Consider the following 22578-nt stretch of genomic DNA (forward strand, 5'->3'; position numbering starts at 1 on the left):
TATAGGTAAAAAACCACCAATGAATAAAGCTTAATTGCAAAATGGGCACATGGAAAGAGAAGGGGAAAGAGTTAAAACAAGGGAAAACTCTGTGCCTCTCAAAGATCCCTATATTTTCCCCCATCCCAAATCATAGCCATTTTTGATGGTGTCACCCAAATTTATGTCAAAACATTTTCTAATATCTGCCCAGTCTCTTCTCATCCATTTCTAAAAGGCAATGAGTTGAGCAGCAAATCGTCTGGTGCTTCTACTTGCTGTTCCTTTATGTATGTATTTTAATTTTTCTGCCTTATTTGCCTCAAAGCCTTGAGTGAATATATATGAAAAAAAAAAAAAACCCCTGCAGAGTATAGAAAATATTCTGGCTTGATGGGTCAGCTGTCTGTATTATTCTTTTGCAGCCCAGGGAATGATGGTGTCCTGGCAGATGTGGTGCTGATATTTAAGTTCGTTGCCACAGATAATAAAGAGATACTCTGGACAAATATTTATCAGACTTTGCTGGAAAAACTGAAGTTGTCAACATGGCCCTTAAGTATTGATATTTCTTCTTATAAGCTTTCAGGCAAGTGTTACAGATGTCCTTTGTAATGATGATCAAATTTTTAAAACTGATTTATTTGCTTGCACTGTAATCTGAAATATATATGTTGATTTAATCAAAACTGCATTATTCATTTCCTATTCCTGCTTAAGATTTTTCTGTAGTATTTGCATTTCCCCCCCCTGTGGGGAAATAAAATACTTACAGATTTCAGATTTCCATCCAATCTATTAATAATTGTTCCATGGTTTTCATTTACTTATTTTTAATATTTAAGGAATTATCATTAGGAATTAACAGAGCATTTTGCCAAAGAATATTGAGAAAATTTCATTGAGCCAAAGTCAATAATCTTTATGTTATTTGTTTATTTTTATGAAGTAGTCTCCCTTATACAATACAAGTCAACAAATGGGAACATCAGTTGGTTGGTTAATTCATGATGCTAACAAACTAAATGGATTATAAAGAACTTTCTGACATAGTTTCTGTAAGAGACCAAATTCCTAATAGATACCTTATTTTTTTTCTGGTGATTGTAATAGTAGAAAGATGCAAAGTTAAATGCTTTAAATTACATAAAATCTAGTCCAGGAAAAATACAATTAAAAACTTTTAACCAAGAGGAAGAACTTAGAGATGTGGCATTGCAATTTTCAGGTTTCCTAAGGCTAATATGGTTGTAACATCATTTATACTGTATTTACAAAGACAGTACTAAGATATTCTGTTTTGCTCTGAGCAAAAAAAAGAAAAGAAAAGAAAAAGCAATTTTTTCATATCTCTTATTTAAAATGCTGTTCATTCAACCCTACTGGAAGGGAGATACTGGTATGAAAACATCCTCTGCCAATATTCTCAAATTACTAGTGATTATTGAAAATCATAAATACTAGTAAATACTAGTAAATGTAAATACTACCATAGTACAGGAAGGTAAATATGATATAGTTGCCATTATTGAAATTTGGTGGGATGTACTGATGGACAGATACAAACTATTCAAAAGAAACAGACTTAACAAAAGAGGAGGCAGAGTTACATTATATATAAAAGATCACTACATCTCTATAGAAATACACAAAACCAAGGATGAAAACCTCTATATTGACCATATGGGTCAATATAAAAGGAAAAAAGAATGACATTGCTACAGGCATATACTACAGTCCACCCAACCAAGCAGAAGAAATAGATGACCTTTTTGCTAAACAACTAACAAATGTATGTAGGAAATATACCACAGTAGTAATGGGAGACTTTAACTACCCTGATATGAACTGGGAGACAAACTGCAGCAAGTGGGAGAGCAAACAGATTCCTAACCAACCTAGTTGACAACTTTGTCATCCAAAAGGTAGAGGAGGGAAATAGAGGAAAAGCTAGTTCTTTCTAACAAAGAAGAAGTGATAGAGGGAGTTGAAATTGCCCAAACTTTGGGTGAGAGTGACCACATCATACTGGAATTCAATATAATGCAAACACAAGCAATAGAACATAATCTAGCCAATACCTTTTTAACAACTGTTAAATGTTAACTTTTTAACAACTCAGAGAGAGCCTAGGAAAAATTCCATGAATGAAAATCCTAAACGGGAAAACAACTCAAGAAGCATGGGAAACTCTGAAAGATATTGTTGTAAAAGATCAGTCCAGTACAATACCACTGAAAAAGGAAAATAAGAAATTCAAGAAGAACCCACATGGTTGCACAAAGATCTCTCTGATAAACTGAAAGACAAAAAGGACAAGTACAAAAAATGGAAAGAGGGACATATAACTAAGGCAGAATAGCCCGAATCTGCAAATATTTATTTATTTATTTATATTTTATTTGTCAAGAAGAATCAGGAAAGCTAAAAAGAGCAATTAAGATGTGTTTAAAAAAAAACTTTACTAAAAAAAAAAAGATGATTAAAGGCCTAGAGACTAAAACATATGAAGAACAGTTGCAGGATTTGGGTTTGGCTAAAGAAAAGAAGGACTAGTGGTGACAAGTATTTCAGTATTTGAGAGATTGCCATAAAGAGGAGGGGATCAATTTATTTACCATAGTGGGCTCTGATGAGCCCCACGAACACCCCGACTGTTGAACCTCCGCCGGTGGGTCTTTGGACCCGAACTGTCCTGCAGGGATGGGGACGACCAAGAGGAATAGGCAAGTTACTCGGAGGTCGGAGGGAACTCTCTGCATCTGCGGTGGGGGGCAACCAGCCATGGCGGCTGCCATGAAGCTGGGACAAACCAAAACAAGAGAAGTGCAGGAGGAGAGTGAAAAGAACGGAGCTCTTTGAAGCCGGGTGAGTGACACCAACCTAGGATTGAAACAATGCTAGAGCAATAATTAACATTTGAAAGACCCCTAGCCTAAAAATAGCAGTTGTGGATTACAGGGGCATAGAAGATTTTGAAAAGTGACCTTAGAAGGAAAAGACCCGTAAGGCAAACTACTTTGGTTTGGAACAAATTGGAATAAATAAACATTGAGGCATATTGCAAAGCCTGGAAAGAATTTGTTTAAATTAGATTTGGATTTGGAAAAAAGGGAAAAAGAAGAGACGTAATACTTTTAAAATTTAAAAGAAGAAATGAATTGAATTTGATTGTTATATAATCACAATAAAATGGAGACGGATCTGACAAAGGGGAAGTGTGGATTGCAGAGTAACACTTCCCATTTTAAAAAGAAACACTGTAATTTGTCGTTTGTCTTGGAGCATGGTGAAACTACTGAGAAACAACTGTGAGTGGTTGGGACTAGAAGTTTCTTCTTTGTCTACAGACGGTTTTTTTGATGGAAAGAAAGAGGAAATGCAATGGAATTTTTATAATTGCTGCTAATTGGCATAGGAACAAAAGAAGGAAGTTGATGTACTTCGCAGGAAATATAAAGAACAAAAAGAATTAAAATGATACATGAAGAATTAATATTGGGAACACTGAATTCAAAATCGATTATAATTTGACAGACAAAGAAATGAAGAAATAAAAATCCACGACTGGAAAGAAGAACAAAAAATAGTTTGATTAAAAAATGAAACTGTATTGTTTAGATGTATACCAATTATAAAAGGAGCAGTTTGTATGAATAATAAAATAAGGTGACTAAAATAGAAAAATGTAGTAAAGATGGATAGTTTTGATAAAAAGGAGCTTTCTGTAGATGAAGAAGAAAATATATGAATATGAGAAGAATTCAAGAAACCTTATTGTTTTCATATGTGGATATGTTTGATGTAAGAATTAAGACTCAATGTTAAATTGTAAACAAAGCTGAGAATGAAAATAAAATTAGTTACACTGAATTAGAGAATGCTAATAAATATGAATAAGTAATGAATATAAAATAAGGTGATTATATTGGGTATAACAGTAAAATTAAAGAAATTTATGTTGAGATTAAAAATGACTATATTGGGATTAACAGTAAAATTAAGAAGATTATGCTGGGATGTACAGCAAAACAAGAATGATTATACTGGATTTAACAGTAAAACTTTGAAGATTCTGCTGGGATTGACAGCAAAAAAAGTGATTTTACTGGGTTTAACAGTAAAATTCAGAGGATTATGATGGGTTTGACAGCAAAAGCAAGAATGATCATACTGGGTTTGATAGTAAGATTCAGATGATGAAGCTGGGAGTAACAGTAAAAATAAATATGATTATACTGGGTTTAACAGTAAAAAATAAAGATGATTTTGCTGGAAATAACAGTAAAAATAAATACTTATATTGGATTCAACAGTTAAAATAAAAATGATTATGCTGGGATTAAAAGTAAAAGAGGATGACTAAAATGAAGATGATGTGCTGTGATAAATAATTAAAGATAAATATGTTGGGATTATTTGCTAAACTATAATGATGATATGGAGATTAATAATGAAGATGATTTGTTGTGAGTAATTGTTAAGATATTGTTTAAGATAATAGTAATGATTTATTTTTTAAGATACATTCATTCAAATAAAATAAAAAGATAATGAAATTATATTGAGTTAGGATTTAAAGATTTAAGTAACGGGTTTTTGGATAATGGGATTACAAAATAGATAGAATTTAGGGAAACAATTGTCTAAAACATTAAGTTGTGTTATTTGGAAATTAAGATTTGAGGTGAAAAAATAGAAAGGTAATTGTTTTTGAATGAGTTATTGTGAGCTGGTTTTTTCTGTTTTACTTTTTTTAATTATTATTATTTTTATAAGATGATAATTAGTGGAGATGAAATATTGTTAAAGATAAATTAGTGATTGTACCAATTTATAACCGGATCAATGCTGTATTCTAAAAGATGTATTTCATGTTTATGTTTAAAAAAAATAAAAAAAAACTTTTTATTAAAAAAAAAATTATTTACCAAAGCATCTGTAGGCAGAACAAGAAACAATGAATGAAAACTAATCAAGGAGAGAAGCAATCTGGAATTAAGGAGAAGCTTCCTAACAGTGAGGACAATTAACCAGTGGAACAGCTGGCTGTCAGTAATTGTGGGTGTTTCATCACTGGGGGGTTTTAAGACAAGACTGGACAGTCTGAAATGGTATATAGATTCTCCTGTTTGGCCAGGGGGTTGGACTAGAAGACCTCCAAGGTCCCTTCCAGCTCTATTCGGATTGATTGATTGATTAATTGATTGACTGAATCAGGTACTTTAGGATGAAGGATGGGGAAAATATTGCTATTGCCAAATTAAAATTTATCCTCTCTATCTTTTTTTCCAGAAATAAATGAAGAAAATGGTACAAATCTTCTCAACAGTTGTAAGTATCAGAACAGCTTTCTGTTTGAAAACATTGTCAGATATAAATGCCTTATTCTTCAATGTGTAAATAGTGTACAGACAGGGTATCAGGGGTTAATTTATTCTTCACTTCTTAATGTATTCATAATTCACCACTCCCACATATAGCTCCACCCATTGTATATATAAGGAGCTACCTACACCATTTCCCCTGCTTCTATCTGTGAATATTCAGTGAATATAGAATGCCTAATGTAAATAAAAGAATATATAGTTAAATCTTTAACTCTTGTTGATCTTATTGAGTCTGATCCTGAAAATATTGCAACAAACTGGTAGCAGAGGATGGTTAATTGACTCAATAAAAAAGCCTTAAAATGTCTAAGAAAGATAGGCCCAACACCAGGGCCTACAGCAAAGAAATGGAAACGGAACAAGAAATAATCAACGAATCCACGAATGCAATTTCGAGAGAATCCGAAGAATACACCACTGAAGACGAAGAAATAATTGATGACCAGGAGGAAATCGAAATAGAAAATAACGAACTCAGGTCAGAGATATTAAAACTATTAAAAAGCCAGAAGAATGACGAAAGCCTCATCGCGAACCTCCAAGATATGCTAAAGAACAGCGGAGCAGCGAGAGAGAAAAACATCACCAATGAAAAACCCAAAGAGCCAAAAATAGTGAGTAATATGACTGCGGAGAAAATCATTACAAAGAAGAAAAACGATGATCCCGCGCAAAAATTTGAATGGCAGCCATCTTGGTTTCAACCGGCCTCCAAGATGAACGAAGAAGAGCCAATCAGCAATCTCGATTCAAAATTTCTGGCGCGAAAAATATTACCGAACAACGAAAACGAAAAGGAAGATTCAAACACCTCAGAAGAATCAGAACCAGAAAGCGAGGAAGATCCAACAAAACACCAAATAAAATCAGCGATGAAAACGCTCTTTGCTGCATTTGGGCCAAAACTGAAAATTACTAAAAAGACACTAAAAAAGCGAACGAGCAAGCCGATGCCTCAAGACCTGCCCGCTCCCATCCTGACTACTAGAGCGCTGACGCCGGAACCCAGAGAGCCCTGCCGATACCGCCCTACGCCGCAGACCGAAGCAAGCACCAACGCTTTCAATAGAAGAAGAAGAACAGCCACCGTCGCCAGAACGCCCAAAGTCGAACCAGAGACCGACTCATCTGAAGAGGAGCAGAACGAGCGGGCCGCAATGAGGAGAACCTTCCACGACGACGCCGAAGAAGAAATGGACAACGCGCATGCGCGAAACTACGCTGACGATCCGGGAAGACATGAACAGGAGAGAAGATCATGCAGACTCGTAGCGAGCATCCCCATGCCGTTTTGCAATTTTCTGCATTTACGAGACCACGGACTACCTCAGGTTGTAAGTAATGGACCCAATAATGTCGGAAATTTACCCAGTGACTTCCCAAAACTAAGGGTTGATGGCATTAATTTACAAGAATGGTATCAACAGCTCCAGGTTGTCTTTATGAAGGAAAACTTACTGTTTTTTATCACTAGTCCCCCAAAAAGACCTTGGACACTAAAAATAGATTGCTTACACCATAGAGCTTTTTTCTTAATAATATCTAGTGTGTCTCCTGCAATGTATCACAGCATTAAGCCAAATTTGACTGTTTCAGAAATTATTCAATGCATGTTTAATTTGTTTCACAGTGACAGTGTAGCCACCACCACAAGGATATCTAAAGACTTCTTTTCATCTAGGATAAAACCAGGGGTTTCCATAAGTGAACATCTAATATCTTTGAACAAAATAAGAGCTGAACTGCATTTAAGGGGGGAAGTGATTTCAGACCAAACAATGAAAAGTGTCATTATCAACTCACTTGACCCATCATGGGACAATTTCATGTCACATTTAGACACAATCAATCTAGGGTATTTATCCATAGAAAGTCTATCTAACAAATTGATAACAGAAGATAATTCTAGAAGGAATCGTTCTAACAATCACACAGAACATAAACCATATAGGAAAGTAGCTTTTCAAGAAAAATATAGTGGAACATTTAAATGTCATAATTGTGGATCCAGGGAACACAATAGAAGAGATTGCCCAAAAGTCTTAAAAGAAAGATATAGATCAGAATACAGAAACAAACACGATTATAGACAGCCTTCCATAGAAAGGCATAGATATAGGAGCCCACCAAATCACAGAGAGAATAGAGGGGGCAGAGACAATTCAAAGGATAGAAAGTCTGGTTCACTGAATGGATTAAATAAACAAGACAACACTAACACACAACAAAGTGAGAACAATAATTGGCTTATTGATTCTGGAGCAACTAATCACACCACTAATAACAAAAGTATATTGTCTTCATTTGCAGAAGATAAATTTGTAATTAAGGTTGCTAACCAAGAAAAGGTTCAAGTATTAGGTAGAGGAAATGTAACCTTGCCTGGTTTAGGAAAAATAGAGGGGGTATTACTAATACCTGAAATACCTCATAACATATTAAGTGCCATAAAACTAAGCAGAGATTCTGACATTAACATTGTTTTTTCAAAAGGAAAAGCAACTTTGGAAAAGAATAAAATAAATGTAGGCACTGTGGTGACTAAAGGAGGACTACCTTACCTAATAACAAAAGAAAAATGGTTACATAACATTGATTCAAATATGGAAGATTGTATTGAAATAGATGATGAGAATGTTAGCAACAGTGACAATGATGAATGTAAAATATCTCATGATCACACAGATGCACACAACGATAAGAAACCAAAGATAGGTAAACCAATTCATGATGAGTGTGCTCACATATTGCATAGGAAGTTAGGACATGCCAGTTTTCCTGTAGTGCAAAAAATGACTGAACACGCAGAAGGTGTTAAAATAAAGAATTGTGAAAATTATCTGGAATGCTCAGTATGTAAATCTACAAAACTAAAAACTAGTCCCAGGCCAAGAAAATCTACCAGATCAACTAACAAAATTTTTGATTTAGTACACATGGACTTAGTTGGTCCATTAACTCCATCAATCACTTATAGGAAACGTTACTTCCTGACAATAGTGGACGATTATAGCCGCTATGGATTTGTTTACACACTAAAACACAAAGATGAAACATTTCAAAAATTTAAAGAATTTTACAAACGCATAGAAACACAACACAACATCAAAATAAAACAAATTATGACAGACAGAGGATGCGAATTCATGTCTAAAGAATTCTCACAATGGTTAAAAGACAAAGGAATGTTACATTACACATCTAGTCCATTTTCTCCGTTCCAAAACGGGATTGCAGAGAGAAAAAATTCCACATTACAAACCATGATTAGATGCACATTGGAAGATGCTGGCTTAAGCAAACAGTTCTGGTCAGAAGCCTTACATTATTCAAATTACACACAAAATAGAACATGGTCCAGCATTATAAATAAGACACCATATGAAGTGATGTATAATAGAAAACCAAAATTAGCACACATGCATATATTTGGAGTCACAGCAGACGTACACATACCCAAGCAATTAAGAAGAAAGGGAGAAAATGTGTCCAGGAGACTCAGATTTATGGGATATGAGACTGGCACTAAAGGATACAGATTCATTGATAGTAACAACAAATTTATAGTCTCCAGAACAGCTGTGTTCCATGAACAAGCTAACTGGTCTAAATTACATCTTAATGAGATATTCCCAAATAAACATGAAGATACAAAATCTCATGAGAAAGGGACTATAGAAAAACAAAATACCAACAAATATAAAAACAAAAACAAAACTTGGACAAATAGCCAACTCAAAATAAAGACAGATACACTAACAAAAAAGGAAGCAAGATATTTGCATGATAACGATAGTAAACCAGAAAAAATCATTAGAAACACCAGAAATCAAATGCCAAATAAATACAAGGATTATGTAATGCACATGAATGGTGAACCAACAACACCCAATACATACGAGGAAGTGTTAAAACTTCCTCACGAAGAAAAAGAAAAATGGGAATTAGCTATGAAGAAAGAGATGGAAAGTTTACAAGGACTAAATGTATTTACACCTGCATCTGCACCTAAAGATAAGACAATTATTGGTACCAGATGGATATATAAAATTAAGAATTTAGAGGGAGGAAATACTCTATACAAAGCTAGATTGGTTGCACAGGGTTATGCACAGAAATATCCAGAGGACTATACTGACACGTATTCCCCCACTGTAAGAACAGAGAGTGTCAAAACAGCTCTAGTGGTAGCTTCAGCACTCAATCTAGATGTATTCCAATATGACATACAGACTGCGTACCTACACGCAAAATTAGATAAAGAAATATACGTGAGAGCACCTCATAGTCCATACACAAACAAAAATGAGACTTGGTTGTTAAACAAGAGTTTATACGGGCTAAAACAATCTGGTAAACGATGGTATGATTGTTTAGTAAAAGTACTTAAGACCATGGACTTCAACGCTACCACTGCTGATAATTGTTTCTTTGTCAAGAGGGGTGATGATTACGTTGAATTTGTATTGATTTATGTGGATGACATTTTATACATAGGAAAACATAAGGAAAGAAGAGAAACTTTTGTAACTAAACTAAATGAACATTTCTCATTGAAATCTTTAGGCAAGGTAAACAAATACCTTGGTGTCCAAATTAATAAGACAAAAGGGGGATTCAAACTTACCCAGAGAGATAAGATCATAGATCTTTTAAATAAATGTAACTTAAACAATGCCAAACCTTGTGATACCCCTATGCAAACTGACTTTCTAAGGAATTCTGATGAATCTTCTCCCGAGTTCAAGGATAATACATTCTATAGATCAATCATAGGTTCACTCCTTTACATATCTAACTGGACTAGACCGGACATCACTTTACCACTTAATTTATTATCTAGGCATGTCAGCAAACCAACAATGTACCACTGGGAAGCTGTTAAAAGAATTTTAAGATATTTAAAAGGTACACTAGACTTTTGTTTAATGTTAGAACCTAATGATATTAAAGAACCAAAGCTTACGTGTTATGCAGATGCAGATTGGGCTGGAGACACCTCATGCAGAAAAAGCACATCTGGTTATGTATTTCTCTTAAATGACTGTCCAGTCTACTGGTACACTGGTAAACAAGAACTAGTGGCTACTTCAACAACAGAAGCGGAATATGTTTGTTTATCCAAGGCCGCAAATAATCTTGTATGGTTTAATGATTTAATTTCAGATGTTTGGAAAAAACCTGCTCTGCCTTTTGTTATGCATGAAGACAATAAAGCAGCCATTGAAATATCTAGATCTGATGCCATTGGACAAAGGTCCAGACATATAGATATAAAATTTAAACATGTGAGACAATTATCTCAGGATGGATTTATTAAAGCAGTGCATTGTGACACTTCAGAACAATTAGCTGATATATTAACGAAGCCTTTACCTTCTAAACAACATAGATACTTAACCTCTAAGTTGTATGTTTTGTATTGTCCTGAATCTGAATGTAACTGGTGTTGTATAACGAATCGGCATTTAGAGGGGGATTTGTCAGATATAAATGCCTTATTCTTCAATGTGTAAATAGTGTACAGACAGGGTATCAGGGGTTAATTTATTCTTCACTTCTTAATGTATTCATAATTCACCACTCCCACATATAGCTCCACCCATTGTATATATAAGGAGCTACCTACACCATTTCCCCTGCTTCTATCTGTGAATATTCAGTGAATATAGAATGCCTAATGTAAATAAAAGAATATATAGTTAAATCTTTAACTCTTGTTGATCTTATTGAGTCTGATCCTGAAAATATTGCAACAAACATATTTGTTAAAAATTGGTGTGTTTAGCCTAATTTTCCTCTGGATGCTGTTATCCAGGTGTTTTTAATTTTATAACTAGGGATACTGGACATATCTACTGTATAAGATAAGACTGCCCTATTGAGAAAGCTATAATGCTGCCTTCGCACCATTATTCTCAAACTCTTTTTTAATCTCCTAGTATGCCCAATCATCACAAATTTGTTATTTCAGCATGATTATTACATTTGAAGTCACTTCCACTAAATAATATTATGAAGATAAAGAAAATATGGAGCCTCTTTTTTAATATAGTAATGAGGCATGAAAATAAATTTTAAATTCACATTTGTAATATTGTATTTATTATCCATGAATTTTTTCTTAAGGATGAGATATTTCTACAGAACTATTATATAGTATTTTTTCCTAAGAGAAAAAAGAACGATATTTCTAAGCTAACCTCAGCAAACTGAAAAACATATCTATTTTCTTTCCTGAACCCAGAAATGCAATTCTGTATTTGTTTGGTGGAGAGTTTTCAGAAAGACAGTTTCTAGCATTTTACAGTTGCAGCACTCTGTAGTCACATGATTACCATTTGAGACCTATCTAGTTAGCTTCCAACAGACAAAATCTATGTGGTAAACCAGATTCATTTAATAGCTGTGTGAGTCACTTAACAATTGGAGTGATTCATTTAAGAACGTGGCTAAAAGATGATAAATTTGGGTGCAACTCACTTAATAACCAGCTGGCTTAGTTCTTAGACATTCTGTCCCAACTGTACAGAAATTGAGAACTACCTGTATTCAAACAGATTATGCAATTCTTTTCTTGTTTTGCTGTGAATGAATAATTTAGGACAAGAAAAAAGCAGAACATGAACAGAAACAATTATATTTTGATAGTCCCTTACCTTTTTCTCTTAATGTTCAGTGAATGAATGATGTATGACTGTTTAATACATTCCACCATTTTTGGGAAGAATGTCTTCCAGGTAAACATGAATAAAATTAAGCCATTTTCCATATTTCCAAAGAATAGTGCTTTTGTTTATTTTTTAACATTAAAAATTATGTTCTAATAAACTATGATTTTTATACTGCTGGCAAAATCCCAGATCCCCTTTAATAAAGTGTTCTGTTCTCTGGAAAGAAATGAACTAACATTCTTTTTGGGGATTGGAGCAGGCTGTGGGACACGACTGGACAGATCTGTGGAGAGAATCTATGGAGGATCCATTGCAGGGGAAGGGGAATGGCCCTGGCAAGCTAGTCTCCAGCTGAATGGCATTCATCGTTGTGGAGCAACATTGATCAGCAATAATTGGCTTGTGACTGCTGCTCATTGTTTTAGAGGGTGAGTAAATCTTTCCCCATACCTCTAAGACTACATCTAAACCAACATGTTTAATCAATAAAATTTTCCAGTTCATTTATGCACAGATGTTACCACTAATACAATTTGTCTCATATGTTCAAAACTAATAAAACTCTACAAGGGAGAGTGGTGTTTAGCTCTTATCTCTGTTCACATCTGCTGTTTCCCTAAACACTCCATTTTATAAACTGAATGTATTTCTAATCTTGAAGTTTGATGGTGGTGAGAGTGCAGGAAAAATTGAAAAACAGTTAGCAAGGAACCCTTGTGAAGTTTTGTTTACAATAAATGCAAATGCAAATAGAGTGCCTATTGTACTCTGTAATGTTTTTCAGTGTCCGAGATGTCAGAAGTTGGACAAGTAGTTTTGGGGCTCGTCTAAGACCTCCAAGAGTGAGAAGGAATCTTCGCCAGATCATCATACATGAGCATTATGCTAATAATGTCATGAACCATGAATTTGATATTGCTGTTGTACAGATTTCATCCCCAGTGGAATTTACAACTGCTGTACATCGTGTTTGTCTCCCAGAAGCTTCCTATATTTTTCCAGAGAATACAACTTGTGCTGTTACAGGATTTGGTGCTCTTAAAGATGACGGTTAGTAGCTCCCTATTTGGGGCTAGTTGGCTCATGTGAATAATCATTCTCTGATCATTTGTTAACTACAGTAGAGTTGGTTCCAGATTATAGAGACATCAAATTACACTAGTAGGTGGGTTTACTTTCCTTCCTAACCAGATGTATCCATAAAGATTTCAGGAAGAGAAACACTCGACATTATGGCAATTTGGCCTAGTGATTAAGACACCAGATTAGCAGATTACCAGAAAGCAGGACACCTTGAGTTCAAGTCCTTCAGTGGAAGCCAGCTGGGTGATCTCTCAGAAGGGCTAGTTATTTATTTTATTTTATTTTATTGCAATTTATATGCCGTCCTTCTCCCGAAGGACTCAGGGCAGCTTACAAGATAAAAATTCAACAATATGAATTAAATATAAATTAAAATTCAATTAAAATTAATTAAAATTATTACAATATAAAAAACCCCCTCAATGGGTCAGTCCATTTGATGAAAAAGCCACGTCTTCAGTTCATGGCAGAAGGAGAGGAGGTTGGGGGCTGTCCTAAGCCCGGTGGGCAAACCGTTCCAGAGGGTCAGCGCACCCACAGAGAATGCTGTCCCTCTGGGGGCCACCAGCCGACATTGTCTGTCTGACGGCACCTTGAGGAGGCCCGCTCTGTGAGAGCGCACAGGACGATGGGAGGATGGCAGAAGATGATCTTGCAAGTGCCCCGGGCCTAAGCCATGTAGGGCTTTATAGGTGAGCACCAGCACCTTGAAACGAACCTGGAGGACCACCGGCAGCCAGTGCAGATCGCGCAGGAGAGGTGTTACACGGGAATAATGAGAGGCTCCCGTAACAACCCATGCGGCCACATTCTGGACTAGATGAAGCCTCCGGGTGCATCCCAAGGGCAGCCCCATGTGGAGGGCATTACAGTAATCCAACCGAAAAAGTAACAAGGGCATGAGTGACTGTGGCGAGGGCGTCCCAGTCTAGGAAAGAGCGCAACTGGCGTACCAGGCGTACCTATGCGAAAGCCCCCCTGGTTACGGCTGTCAAGTGATCTTCTAAAGACAGCCATGAATCCAGGAGGACACCCAGATTGCGAACCCTTTCAGAGGGAGTAAGTACCTCCCCTCCTATCACAAGTGACAGAACCACGAGATCCCGAGATGCCAGCATCCACAGCCACTCGGTCTTGGATGGGTTGAGTCTGAGTCTGTTTCTTCCCATCCAGGCCCGCACCACTTCCAGGCAGCGGGACATCACAGAAAGGGCATCCCCAGGGTGGTCTGGGGTGGAGATATAAAGCTGAGTATCATCAGCATATTGATGATACCTCACCCCAAAACCACGAATGATCTCACCCAATGGCTTCATATAGATGTTAAAGAGCAGGGGGGAGAGAACCAACCCCTGAGGCACCCCACATGTGAGAGGCCTCGGGGAGGATCTCTGTCTGCCCGTCCATACAAACTGCGAGCGACCCAAGAGGTAGGAGGAGAACCCACCGCAAAACAGTGCCTCCTATCCCCAGCCCCCTGAGTCGCTGCAGCAGGATACCATGGTCGATAGTATCAAAAGCCGTTGAGAGGTCAAGTAGGACCAGGATGGAGGAACAGCCCCCATCCCGAGCCCGCCAGAGATCATTCACCAGGGTGACCAATGCCGTTTCTGTGCTGTGACCGCGCCTGAAACCTGATTGGTATGGGTCAAGGTAGTCCGTTTCCTCCAGTAATTGAGGGAGTTGCTGTGCCACCATGGACTCAACAACCTTCGCTATAAAGCGAAGGTTGGAGACTGGACGATAGTTGTTAAGGGAGTCTGGATCCAGGGTAGGCTTCTTAAGGAGGAGTCGAACCACCGCCTCTTTAAATGCGGCGGGGAAGACTCCTTCCTTTAAAGAAGCATTGACAACAGCCTGGATCCAGCCTCCAGTCACCTCTCTGGTTGCAGAAACAAGCCAGGAGGGACAAGGGTCCAATAAACACGTGGAGGCACTGAGCTGACCCACAATCCTGTCCACTTCATCCACCGAAACAGGCTCAAATCCAACCCAGATGTTACCTTCAAGACAAGCCCTTGTCTCCTCAATAGACTCTGCCCAGTCAGAGTCCAACCCAGTCCGGATCTGAGCAATTTTATCTTGCAGAAACTGTACAAAATCCTCAGCTCTGCCCTGCAAGGGGTCCTCCTTCACTCCATGATTGAAAAGAGAGCGGGTCACTCTAAACAGGGCTGTTGGGCGGTTTTCTGCAGATGCAATGAGAGCGGTGAAATAATGGCATTTCGCCGCTTCCATCGCCACAAGATAAGATCTAATATGGGTTCTTAACTGTGTTCGGTCAGATTCCAACCGGGAGGATCTCCAACCGCCCTCCAGATGTCTTTTCCGACACTTCATTTCCCTAAGCTCCACAGTAAACCATGGAGCCACCCGGGATCTGCGTCAGGTCAGAGGCCGCAAAGGCACAATTCAATCCCAGGCCTCCACCAGGGCCTCGGATGAATCATGGGTTAAGGAGGCGGGCAATGACCCAAGCTCCATCAGGAACCTTTCAGGGTCCATCAGGTGCCTGGGGCGGAACCATCTCACTGGTTCCGCCTCCCAGCGGCAGAGTGTGGTGAAGAGAAAGTCCAGCCTGAGGAGGGAATGATCAGTCCACGACAGGGGGTAGATGGATAAGTCCCCCTTACCCTGATCATTTATCTACTGTCCAGAGAGAAAAATCAGGTCGAGTGTGTGTCCTCCTTTATGAGTTGGGCCCTGTACAACCTGAGTTAGGTCCATGGCCATCATGGAGGTCATGAACTTCCGCACTAGCTCAGATGTCTCCCCGACCAATGGCAAGTTGAAATCTCCCACAACCAAAAGGCTGGGGAGTTCAACCACCAACTCGGCCAAGACATCTAGTAGTGCGGGCAGAGCTGAGGCTACGCAGCTGGGAGATAGGTATGTAACCAACAGACCCGACTGAACTCCAGGGTCCCACTTCAAAAGGAGTGATTCATACCCACCTATCTGAGGAACAATGAGCTCCCTGGGGCTGAGACTCTCCCTAATAACTACCGCCACCCCCCTGCCCCTACCCTGGAGTCGCGGCTGGTGAAACACACGGAAGCCTGGGGGACATAAATCGGAGAGAGGGACACCTCCCTCCGGCCCTAACCAGGTCTCTGTGATGCAGGCCAGGTCCGCGTCCTCCTCTTCAATAAGATCTCGCACGAGGAGGGCCTTATTCATCACGGACCTGGCATTCAAGTACACCAGCCGGAGTCCAGTGCTCTCCACTCCTACACCCCTGGGGAAGCAGGGGGAGCCAAGGGGGGTAGGAGCGCACCACCGTTTGGACACAGCGGTGGCGCTCTCCATATCCCCTCCTCTCACATCCCCTGCCTCTCCCAACCATCACAGGGATTGGAAGACCCTCTCTCCACCAAGCCTCTTCTTTCCCTCCCCCCTCCCCCCACAACCGTCAGATGGGCCAGGTTGCTGAACTGTAAGAGCCACCCCCAGCTCATTCCTCACCACCCGCCTCCCGGGTCCCCTTAAAATTTGGTTAAAAACTCTAATTAAAAAGCCCCTCAGACCCTGCTTTGAAGCATGCCACCACTTGGGGTTTCGATAGATAGGAAGGCCACATCCGTGAGAGGAGGTCCGCCGAAGTATAAGCCAGTTGAAAAATATGGGAGGTAGATGAAAAGCGATTATGGGCGCCGGAGATGGTAAAGCAGGAGAGGGCAAATGCAGTTGCACTTTTACCTCACAGAGATATTGTTGTAGAGAAAATAGGGTGAGGAAGGGGTGTTGCATTGTTGGAAGAAATTTCCCTGGTTTGTTCCCAGCTGGGAAGCAGTCACTGATGCTGAAAAGAAATAGACATGGAAGCACATTGTAAGCGCATTGTAAGCCGCCCTGTGTCTCTGGAGAAGGGCGGCATATAAATCAAATTAAAAAATTAAAAAAAAAAAAGCAGCTGCCAGAAAAGGGATCCTTTAATTCAGGAAGGCAAAAAATAAAATAAAATAGTGACATAGCTCAAACATTCCTGGCTTGCAAGCAGCTTGGGGATATGAATCTGAGTCTTTTATGGTTAATTCCCCTTAGAAGTTCCTGCAGCTTTGTGTGCCTCTAGTTAAAGTGATTGCCCTGTATCCTGTCTTCCTGCTTCAATAGGTTAATCCTGTTCCTGGGGCTTTGTCTTTCCTATCCTGGGGGTTAATCTTGTCAGGGAGCAGGAGTTTTCTGGTGCTGTGAGGTTTCTGGCACTGTCCTTTTGGGGTATACTTCCCACAGCATGTTTGCCATCTTGACTTGTTTGTAAAAAATAGGCAGGATAAATAAACACATAAATGTTCAACTGTGGAAATTAATGTTTCATTCTGAGGTTCTGAACCTGATGGAGCCACCTGACAGTGTTAGTTAGAACACAGAATAACAGAGTTGGAACTTTTTGACAATAATGTATTGTAGAAGGCTAAATTATCACAGGAAGATATCTTTTAAAGGGATGGAATTTAAAGGATTTCTGATACCATGGCCAAAATCACAGACTAAGCATATGTGTTTTGTGGTTGTGCTACTCTATAACCTGATAATGAATTTTCATGGATAAAATACTCCATTATTATTTGCAAATCAGGTCCCAGTGTTGGTGAACTTCGTCAAACAGAAGTGAAAATTATAAGTAATGAAATTTGCAACAAAAGAGAAGTATATAATGGAGCCATTTCATCTGGAATGCTCTGTGCTGGATACCTAGAAGGAGGAAGCGATGCTTGTCAGGTAGGTGTAATAGTAACTTAGAAGTCAGCAAAAGCTCCTGCATATATTATGATTTAATAGTATTTTTGTGCTGGAGCAAAATCCACTTATTTATACACCACCATCTTTTTCTATAACTAAGTAACAGAGATTTAGATGGAAAAAAAGAACAATTTGGTGTAGTATTTAAGATGCTGACTAAGAAAATAGAAATCTATGAGTTCTAGTCCTAGTCTAGACTGGGTCAGTCATCTTTTCTTAGCCCAATCTACTTCATTGGAGAAAATAGAATGAAGAAGTATTATGTATGTTAGCTACCTTGAGTTATTCATAAAAAATAAATGCAGAATTTTAAAAATCTTTTTAAAAAGAGGTGAACTAGGAGATACAAAATGTGGACGGCCATTTTTTTTTTTTTTTTTTTGCAGTTCCAGGGTTATGGTGCGCATCTGGGGAAAGGAATGGGAAAACTATGGCTAAGGATGGGAAATATGTGATCTTTATTTTTATTGCTTTGTTTATTCTATTCCATTTCTATATTAATTTGTATTTTAAAGCCCTTAAAGTTGATAAATATGTCCAGCCATGAAGGCTTGGGAGGCAGGAGAGAAATGTGGTCTTCAGATGACCCGATTATAGCTTCCTCTAAGAAGATTTTATGTCAAGGGAAATCATTTTAGATGGTATCATGTTTGATAAAACAGTTCTATCTATCATATGATTATATACACTATAGATTTTTCTCCTTGGTCTTTCTAAAGTGATGTTCCATCCCTTTTAGGGTGATTCTGGTGGACCATTGGTTACATCTGATTCAAGAGGAATATGGTACCTTGTTGGCATAGTAAGCTGGGGAGATGAATGTGCTAAGCCAAATAAACCTGGAGTCTATACACGAGTTACTTACTATCGAGATTGGATTGCTTACCATACAGGAATCTGAAATAATGACGAGTAACTTTATATAAATGTATGAGATCCAAGATATTTTTCTTACAAACAGTCATGCTGCTCTGGTAAATTCTATTGAATAGGGATTTGTTTTTCTGCTGGAGGCCTCAACACTATTCCTTCCCATATTATTTCAGATCCATGTCTCATTATATTATATTATAAACACTGTTCATGTGTTATACAAGAAGATGAATAGACTGAAGTATTTATCTGCAACCAACAAAATAATTTTTTTTGTAACTCTTTATGATTCCCATCCTTAAAATGCTGCATTGTGGCACCTCCTTGATTGCATTGAATGTTCAACTCTCCCAACAACTTTGATAATTTGGCCAAACTTTTGTTTTGTTTTGAGTGTGTGGTATTATTCAAGGAAAGTTGCTGCATCATCTCTTCCAGGGATTGGAGTACTCAGAAACATAACTCTTTTACAACTGTATTGCAAAAATGGAGAAGATTCTTGGGTGAAGGATCTTCCATGGTCTTCCTTAATTCATGAAGCCTAGAAAGAGACATGCCATGCAGATTGGGAAAGTATTGAAGTAAGGATCAGTTAGTTTGCACCAGTCTTGCTATTATATCAAATGTGATATAAAAGTGCAATTGCTCACCTTCTTAAAATAATTATGTGGTTTCTCATGATCTTTCAATGACCTTTTCCTAATCTGATACCCTCCAGAATGCTTTGAATTGCAACTCCCAACATGGACCATTTTGAGAAAACAGAACCAAAAGCATTTAATATTCAGTCAATTCAAATTAAATAACATTTACCTGGATAGGGAAGAGGAAATTTAGTGAAAACAATGTTAGTGAGTTAGCTTGCTAAGTTGATTTTTATTATAAATAAAAATTCCAGTGTTTTATTTATAATTCATTTCAGTTACCCTGTTTCCCCTAAAATAAGACCTCCCCAGATAATAAGCCCAGTCAGGATTTTGAACACATATGCTAAAATAAGCCCTCCCTGAAAATAAGCTCTCCCCGAAAATTAGCTCTCCCCGAAAATATTAAACAGCATGCGCAGCTGGTCCCCACCATTTCCTCTGGTTTGGGTTAGGGAGACAGAGCTGGAAATCAGGTAAGACGGCAAGAAAAGCCCCGTCTTGTTCCATGTGCCCCAAAATAATAAGACCTTCCCGAAAATAAGGCCAAGTGCTTATTTCGAGATCCAAAAAAATATAAGACAGAGTCTTATTTTCAGGGAAACACGGTAGAAGAAATGCTAATATAGTTTTCCATGTTTATAATAGCTTCCGCAAACATTGTCCTTTCCTTTTTCTGTATATTTCTTGTTGCTCAAATACAACCCAGGATTATTTAAAGAGTTGGAAACATTTTTTAAAATACATTTCCTTCCATTCCTTACTCTTATATGGCAAAATTTAAAGAAAAATATGAGACAAAAGAAGATCAATGTTGCAAAAATTATGTGCTTTGATTATACCATCTGTAAAGCTCTATTTTGAAGCTATCCAAGCATGCTTAAGGGTTACTTATTTCTAAGTAATAATGTTTAAAATGCAGTAACATTTTTTAATTCAATGGGATTGACATTATTAAGACATGTTTCATATCGAGGAGTTCAGCCTGTTCTTTCTTTGGTGAATATTCAACTTAACAAAAATATTATTTTGCATTGCAACCCATCTGTTATGCCTTAATGATCACAAATCCCATAAATAAACACCACGTGACCAGTGAAAACTTTATCATTCTGGTATCAACATATGTGTAACAAATCATTTATATTTCCAATCTTTGGGCTGGCTGGCCAAGACTGACATTTCAAACTGTGTAAGACTCTAAATCAGCCTTCTGAGTCTGGTGGAACCCCTAAAATATTATTCTGACTTTAGAAAACTCCTGAATATTTAGGTTCAAATATAGGCCAGAAGTTACAAAATTATTATATTCATTTTATGTGTAGTCATGCACATGTCATGCATTACTAAAAATAAAGAATTAAAACTTTTCCTTTCCCCTGCCTTCTTCTCTGCTCCCCATGGGTGGATCCTGCTGCCACTGGTATCTGGGCCAACCCAGCCCTAGATCTCCTGCAGTTGCTTGCTCAGCAAGTTGCTGCCCCAGCAGAAAAGCAGACTGGCAAGCTAGCATGCTGACAAGGAGTGCCCCAGCACAGAGGCCCAATGGTCGCTCTCTTCTTGAGTACACTCTCCCACCACCTGCTGTTCTTCTCGTCTCTTCTTGCTCACTACTTAGTGTGGATTTTGCTCACCTTCTCACTGGCATGCATGTACACAATCCCGGCTCTCTGCCCACTACGGTGAGCCAACTAAGAGTTGGATGTTTGAAGGCTTACATTTGCTTAAATAAGGAACTCCCAGGAAACCCCTGGTAATCTCTTATGGAATCCTAGGATTCCACAGAACCCTAGTTGAGAAACCATGATCTAGGTGCAAGAGATCTGTTTGTATGCACGGGAATAAAAGTTAGACAATCATCTAGGTCAGGGGTGTGAAACTCAAGACCATGGGCTGCATCTGGCCCACAGGGTGCTTAAATCTGGCCCGTGGGGCTGGCTTCGAAGTAGCAAAGGACCGGCCCATAGTGCCTCTGGCAGCCAAAACAAGGGAAGCAAATTAGATACTACAGTGGTATCTTGTTGTTGTCCATCACAGGCAAGATCTTTGCCCACATTTTTCTGAACAAAATAACAACATGTCTTTTCTTTTTCCAGCTAAAGTAGGATGCTTTATAAAGAAAAATCATTTATTTGCTTGATACCCCACTTTTGTATTCAGTTGATATTAAAGGCAGTTAACAATAGTTAAAATATAGAACATAAAATACAATTTAATTTTTAAAAAGTGAAAATTACTAACAACTAAAACTCTGAGGTAGCTGCAAATTTATTTTTGTGTAAAAAGATGATGAAAAATGGTAAAGTAATTCCTGAATTGAAAGATATCCTGCTTTGTAATTCTGGGTGTGTTTATTGGCTCTTGTACCAGTTGAGTCTTGTTGGCTAAACCTGGGATTTTAGAGGACAAAGTGCATAAATCTAATCAACTTTGAGGCAATCCAACTTTGTACTAGATTATCAATACTTCAAATAGTAGTAACTATGGAGCAACAGTAGTAGAGCCCTATTGCCTCCAGTACATATGAGCTTCCTGAATGCAGAAAGGTAGGAAATTCTGCAGAGATGGGAAAAATATTAAAATAACAGCCAAAAAAAGGATTAGATAGATAATAGACAGACAGACATGTATGTATGTATGTATGTATGTATGTATGACTGTAACTTTGTTGCTTGTATCCTTACGATTTATATTGATTGTTTCCTAATATTATTTGATTGCTTATTTGTACCCTATGACTATCACTAAGTGTTGTACCTTATGATTCTTGACGAATGTATCTTTTCTTTTATGTACACTGAGAGCATATGCACCAAGACAAATCCCTTTTGTGTCCAATCATACTTGGCCAATAAAAAATTCTATCTATGTATAGAAAGATATAGATATAGATATAGATATAGATATAGATAGATAAATAGAGAGAGAGAGATATGAAAGATAAATAGTTGTAGATATAGATAGATGATAGATGTAGATAAGTAATAGATAGACAGATATAGATATAGATATATAGATATAGATATGCTGGGAAAGATTGAGGGAAAAAGAAGAATGGGACGACAGAGAATAAGGTGGCTGGATGGAGTCACTGAAGCAGTTGGCGTGAGCTTAAATGGACTCCAGAGGATGGTAGAGGACAGGGAGGCCTGAAGGAACGTTGTCCATGGGATCGTGATGGGTTGGACATGA

At 38.0% G+C, this 22578-nt stretch overlaps 1 protein-coding gene across 8 annotated transcripts in view; it reads left to right on the forward strand.

Annotated features, from left to right (window-relative positions):
- The window catches only part of LOC117664887 (transmembrane protease serine 11E-like), a 54555-nt gene extending 33812 nt beyond the window's left edge, over positions 1-20743 (forward strand). For 4 of the 8 annotated variants that reach the window (XM_087892317.1, XM_087892320.1, XM_087892319.1 and 1 more), the window contains 6 exons: positions 405-568; positions 5275-5313; positions 12303-12471; positions 12828-13093; positions 17706-17848; positions 18609-20743. In XM_087892317.1, coding sequence (XP_087748443.1) covers positions 405-568; positions 5275-5313; positions 12303-12471; positions 12828-13093; positions 17706-17848; positions 18609-18770 — 943 coding nt within the window. In that variant the 3' untranslated portion in view covers positions 18771-20743. Of the gene's footprint in view, positions 1-404; positions 569-5274; positions 5314-12299; positions 12472-12827; positions 13094-17705; positions 17849-18608 lie in introns of all 8 variants that reach the window. The other 4 variants (XM_087892315.1, XM_034416288.3, XM_087892314.1 and 1 more) reach the window with 1 other exon arrangement.
- Positions 20744-22578: the final 1835 nt, after the last annotated feature.

This window comes from Pantherophis guttatus, chromosome 4 (genome assembly GCF_059756535.1).
Source record: "Pantherophis guttatus breed Tessera chromosome 4, ASM5975653v1, whole genome shotgun sequence".
NCBI classification, from domain to species: domain Eukaryota; kingdom Metazoa; phylum Chordata; class Lepidosauria; order Squamata; family Colubridae; genus Pantherophis; species Pantherophis guttatus.